The sequence below is a fragment of the Triticum urartu genome, chromosome 5, assembly GCF_003073215.2.
Source record: "Triticum urartu cultivar G1812 chromosome 5, Tu2.1, whole genome shotgun sequence".
Taxonomy (NCBI): Eukaryota; Viridiplantae; Streptophyta; class Magnoliopsida; order Poales; family Poaceae; genus Triticum; species Triticum urartu.
In genome coordinates this window covers 378,724,636-378,730,635 of record NC_053026.1, presented here as the reverse complement: position 1 = coordinate 378,730,635, position 6,000 = coordinate 378,724,636, and the positions used below count along the sequence as shown (strand labels likewise).

The following is a 6,000-nucleotide window of genomic DNA, read 5'->3' as shown; positions in this document are numbered from 1 at the left end:
TTGGGGCCACCCATCCCGGAGGGCCCCATGGGCCAAAGTGGGGAGGGGAACCAGCCCATAGTGGGCTGGTGCGCCCCCTTAGGCCCACCCCATGCGCCTAGGATTGAAACCCTAGGGGTGGGGGTGCCCCACCTTGCCTTGGGGGCTACTCCACCCTTGGCCGCCCCCCTAGGAGATCCCATCTCCTAGGGCCGGCGCCCCCCTAGGTGAGCCTATATAAAGGGGGGGAGGGAGGGGGCAGCCACACCTTGAGTCTTGGCGCCTCCCTCTCCCCTGCTACATCTCTCTCTCTCGTAGTATACGGCGAAGCCCTGCTACTGTGACGCCCTGCATCCACCACCACGCCGTCGTGTTGCTGGATCTTCATCAACCTCTCCTCCCCCCTTGCTGGATCAAGAAGGAGGAGACGTCACGCTGACCGTACGTGTGTTGAACACGGAGGTGCCGTCCGTTCGGCGCTAGGATCTCCGGTGATTTGGATCACGTCGAGTACGTCTTCCTCATCCCCGTTCTTTGAACGCTTCCGCGTGTGATCTACAAAGGTATGTAGATGCAATCCAATCACTCGTTGCTAGATGAACTCCTAGATGGATCTTGGTGAAACCGTAGGAAATTTTTTGTTTTCTGCAACGTTCCCCAACAAGGGGAGGATGTCGTCGGAGCAAGGCCAGCGAGGGGCGGGGCAACGCAGGGGCAAGGGGAGGGGAAAGGAGGCGGAAGGGAGGGGGGAAGGAGAGGAGAGCCATCAGGAGTTGCCAAGCCCCCTCACTTCCGTGTGACCTCTAGAAGGACATTTCTATACAAGATCAGTTTTCATGATACATATCTCTTTCACATGCAACAAAGAAATGATGTGGCAAACTAGTTACAGACTAACTGCAAGCAAAAGATATATAGACTGAGTTCACAGTAAATATTCAAAGAGCAATTTTTTAAATGATTTCACAAAAAATAGATGAATAACAAAACGCCCGGGGGGGGGAGGGGGGGTTGTGTGTGTTATGGGTGTCGGACCCCTACGTGGCGGTTGTCGGCAAACCTTCCAAGTTTTGCTTCCAGTTTGCAGGAATACAGGCATGTAGACCAGTCTGCGGGCCTTGATGCACGGCGTGGGATGGTACAGAGTGTCTGACTGCACTGTTCGAGCATTTAGCGATGTTTTGATGCATGGCATTTATACAAAAAATAGTAACAAAAATTGTGTGTGGAAGGATATTTCCATACAAGATCAGCTTTCATGAGACATATCTCTTTCACATGCAACAAATAAATGATGTGGCAAAGCAGTTCAGACTAACTGCAAGTGGAAGAAACATAGACTGAGTTCATAGTAAATATTCAAATAACAATTTTTCAAATATTTCGTAAAAAATAGATGAGTAACCAAACACCAGGGGGTCTTGTGTGTGTTATGGGTGTCGGAACCCTACGTGGCGGTTGTCCGCGAACTTTCCGAGTTTTGCTTCCGATTTGCACGATTACACCCATGCAACCCGGTCCGCGGACGTTGATGCACGGCGTTGGACGGCACAAAGTGTCTGGATCGCTCTGTTCCGGCATTTAGCGAAGTTTTGATGCACGACATTTATATAAAAAATAGTAACCAAAATTGAGTGTCGAAGGATATTTCCATACAAGATCAGTTTTTATGATACATATTTCTTTCACATGCAACAAGGAAATGATGTGGCAAAACAGTTTCAGACTAACTGCAAGCAAAATAAACATAGACTGAGTTCACAGTAAATATCAAAAAATAATTTTTGAAATGATTTCGTAAAAAAATAGAAGAATAACCGAACGCTGGGGTTTTGTGTGTGTTGTGGGTGTAAGACCTCTACGTGCCGGTTGTCCGCAAACCTTCCGAGTTTTTATTCCAGTTTGTAGGAATACATGCATGCAGACCGGTCCACGGACGTTGATGCATGGAGTTGAATGACACAAAGTGTCTGGACCGCATTGTTTGGGCATTTAGCTACATTTTAATACACGGTATTTAAATGATAGGGTGGCTAGAAGTCCCACCGGTGTCTAGCGTGGAGTGGCCCGACGGAAGGAAGGGGTCAAAGGAGATGTCCGAGAAACAAGGAGAGGTGCAGTTGTTAAAAAGCAAGATTGATGAGTTGATCAATTCAAGAAAAGAGTACGCGGAGAAGAGGAAACAAGAAAAATTGGAGATAGAGAAGAGTAAGCTTCAAAAGAAAAGGCCAAGGTTGAAAACTGTAAGCCCATGGAAGAAATGCTGGCACATAGGCTTCAACCCGAGGAGAATCAAAATTTTTTTTTGCAAGAGTAGAATCAGTTGATGCAAGAGAAGGTGTCCGAGGAAAACTGGTTGACGATATTTGATTCCACTACCATGAATCCAACGTCAAGATTTTTTGATAGTTAATGTGGTGATCATGCGTTTTAGGATGATATGGAGCGCCCGACATACTTGAGGAGGAGTGGACGACATGTGATTTGTATATGTCGGTTGAATGTATGATGATGCTTTATTTTTTTTAATGCAGCTCATTTAATTTGTTTAAGAATGTATGCACAATGGCTTACGTAATGATACAAAACGTTCCATCCAAATCCAAATGTGTGAACAAAAAGATCATTTCGATGAAACGTGTGAACGAAAAGAAGGAAAATGAGATATGACGACTCTGTGGTTGCTTGTGCGTCGGCTTGGCCATAGTGCCGGCCGGCGATGGACACGCAGCAGCGCAGTGAAGCAACAGAATTGCATACGCTGATATTTGGGCGGGCCAGTCCAACAACCTGAGCAACTCAACTGAAACCGGAACAGAGAAACAGAAGGGTCATATAATACAGGAACAAAACTTGGCACATAAACAGAATGCTAACAATTGGCGGAAACTGAACCAAGGTGCCTGCCATGTAAACTAGCATCCATTCATCTATTCCAACAGAACAGAACCCATTTGATGATAACAGAGGAATTTGTAACTAGCATCCCTTGAGCACTGCATCACTACCGAGAGTATTTAGGGGGTCATCAACAGAACCCATGATGCAACAGGAATCCATAGTACTATTCAGCTAGAGTACGCATTTAGGGTGTTTAAACCCAGCAGCAGCAGGAACTTAAAAGGTAACACGAAGCTAATATAAGGAGACGGTAGGGTAAATTCAGCTGGTGCGTGTCACTTGGGCATCCCTTTCTCTTGCTGGCCAGTGCAGTGCTTCATGGGTCCCTGGGTTTCAGCTTCTTCTTGGTCCTCGTCTGAAAATATAAAATGTTGAAACAGAGTTAAGTTGGCAGCCACAAGTGATTCAAATCTCTAGGAGTGGGTTATCAACCCATTGCACATACTGCTCCGGAATCGAGAGATCGACGATTCAGCACAGCAGAATATGAAGAGCAGTACACAGCAAAAATATAACTGAAGTCTAAAGGAGACATAATAACATATACAGAGCTGTACTAGTTATCTCTGTCAGCGTCAGATTGATGCAAAACACTAGTGAGCTGACTTGGCACATTGACTTTGAAACCAAACATCATGAATTTGTGTATGCTAATGATAAAGTTTCAGAGAAGGTGTTTGATGCTACAATAACTGAAGCCAAAGGCAAAGAGACATTAACAATGATAGCGTCATTATGTCTAGATTGATACACAACTGTAGTGTAGTTAGCTCCACTATGTGTCTAAAATGCTACAGTACTACTACCTTACAAGTTACAATAACTCTGAAACAAGCATCATAAATAGGTACGGATGGTGAAGAACAGAATGTGTTCGATGTTATATGACTACTGCGGCATGACAAAACGAAGAACATGCATGAACAATATCTATCAAGTCAAATAAGCAAGTGACACCAACAAATAGAATTAAAGTTGGCAACTACTGCACAAGTGATTGAAATCTCCACGAGCAGGGTATCACTCGATTGCACACATTGTTGCAGAATGAGGATTCCAGACGGCAGAATACACACAACTGTAACTTAAGTACACGACATAACATGAACAAAGCTGTAGTAGTAAGCTCCCTGTCTCCCTTAGCATCTAGAATGATGCAAAACACTAGTGAGCTGACTTGGCATATTTACTCTGGAACAGGCATCATGAGATCAACACCTACAGAAGGTGTTGATCCTACAATGACTAGAGGCAAATAACATGGACAGGGCAATATTTATGGTGACCAAGGCCAAGAACATGAACGATGATAGCATAGTAGGCTCCATTATTTGTAAATTGATACATAAGTACCTTCCAATAACTCTGAACCAAGCATCATAACAAAACATTGTGATGAAAAACACAATATGTTCGACACCCAAGTGACACGCATATATCATGACTGAGGTATGGCGAAACAAAGAACATTGACGGACAGCATACATAAAGGCTAGTAAGGCCAAGCATGTAAGATGATAGCAAAACAATAATAGGTCGCAGTTAAGGCTCACCTCGTTGCAGTGGCCACATTTCTTCTTGCGGCAGTTGGCAGACCTGACGGGAAGGCGTGCATAGCACCTGCAAAACAAAATTGCTGTAATCTTAGGGCATCTCTACATTGCCATTGCAGTGATTGCACACAAAATTGCTTCTCAACGATTATCTTCTTATGCAAAATATGACAAGGAAATGTTTAAGAGTGGTCATATGCCACTGCTAATTATAGTTGTCAACTACAACAAACAAGCACATCAGAGATAGCTCATAGCAACCACACCTTCAAACAGCACATGCATGAACTTGACCAGACGAGGGGGAGGCATCGATTCAGGGGCTTACTTGCGGCAGATGAGCTTACGCTGCCTGTACTTGAGGGCGAGCTGAAGGAGGTTGGGCTCGATTGGTGGGTAGGTTCCCCCCTTGCCGGTGCCGCCCCTGCCGCCGTGGAGGCGGAGCACGAGGTGAAGCGTGGACTCCTTCTGGATGTTGTAGTCCGCCACCGTGTGGCCTTCTTCCAGCTGCTTCCCTGCGAAGATGAGGCGCTGCTGATCCGGCGGCACATCTGCAGTTAATTACAGCAGTCCATCAGGCGGGAGACCAGTAATTAGAGAACGACCAACACTAATTTAAGATCAACAGCAGTTAGATTTGGTATCCAAATCGAGAGTTCAAATTTGAAATGCGTCGTCGCTAGCAGGTTGCTGAAGAAAGCAGACGGTCCCATCACTTATTAGGAAACTCATAAACGCAAGCCGATCTAACTCTACCCGCGGGACTCGTCTCGGGTCAAACATGGAATCTATTGATGTGAAGCTAGCTTGAGTGCTTAACGCGACGGATCGCCCAGATCGCGCGCTCTGCTCTGTTCCCAACCAATATGAACAGCGACAGGAAGCAAGCACGACTCGGCAATCTACCAATCGAACACGCAAAAACGCAGAGAAATGTTCCTAGCATCGCCTGGATTTGATGCGCGGAAGGGTAAACCGAAAACGAAGAGTAAAACAAGCGCCTCCACAGGCCGATCGGAACAAACAGACGCAAGGGAGAGGGCATCCCGACGGCGAGCAAGCGACTGGAGCAAACGCAGAGAAATGTTTCGAGCTAGCATCTCTCGGATTCGATCGGAAACAGGCATGTGTAAACAGAAAACGAGGATTGAAACAAGCGCCTCCAATTCCGAGGTCCGACCGACACTAGAACAGGAGCGCAACAGATGCAAGCAACAGGGCTGCCGGGCGGCGAGCAGAAGGGGCAAAGGGTCGTAGGCGAGCGCGCACACCAATGCGGCACAGAGATGAGAGGCGGGGAGATGTTTCGCTACCTTCCTTGTCGTGGATCCTGGCCTTGACGTCGGCGATGTCGTGGCCGCCCTCGACCTCGAGCGTGATCGTCTTCCCCGACGGCGTCTTGACGAAGATCTGCATCTTCGCGGGTCGCCGGAGTGCAGCGTGGGTGGCGGTGGCGGTGGTGTGAGGCGGTGTGGAGTTGGATGGACAGCGCCGCGGACTTGGCGCACCTTATATAGAGCGGAGCGGAGCGTGTGAGGGGGAAGGAGGGAGGGGGACTTGGACTTGA

At 47.0% G+C, this 6,000-nt stretch overlaps 1 protein-coding gene across 2 annotated transcripts; it reads right to left on the bottom strand.

Annotated features, from left to right (window-relative positions):
- Nucleotides 1-2,815: 2,815 nt before the first annotated feature.
- Nucleotides 2,816-5,928, bottom strand: LOC125509147 (ubiquitin-like). Of its 2 annotated transcripts, none has more exons than XM_048674050.1 (4): nt 5,747-5,928; nt 4,762-4,948; nt 4,434-4,500; nt 2,816-3,235 (listed from the first exon to the last, which is right to left on the bottom strand). In XM_048674050.1, exons 1-4 carry the CDS (start codon nt 5,847-5,849, stop codon nt 3,197-3,199), a joined length of 396 nt encoding a protein of 131 aa, XP_048530007.1. In that variant the 5' UTR covers nt 5,850-5,928; the 3' UTR covers nt 2,816-3,196. The 2 variants fall into 2 exon arrangements, with proteins under 2 accessions (XP_048530007.1, XP_048530006.1); XM_048674049.1 differs by having other exon boundaries at nt 4,762-4,984; nt 5,747-5,927.
- Nucleotides 5,929-6,000: the final 72 nt, after the last annotated feature.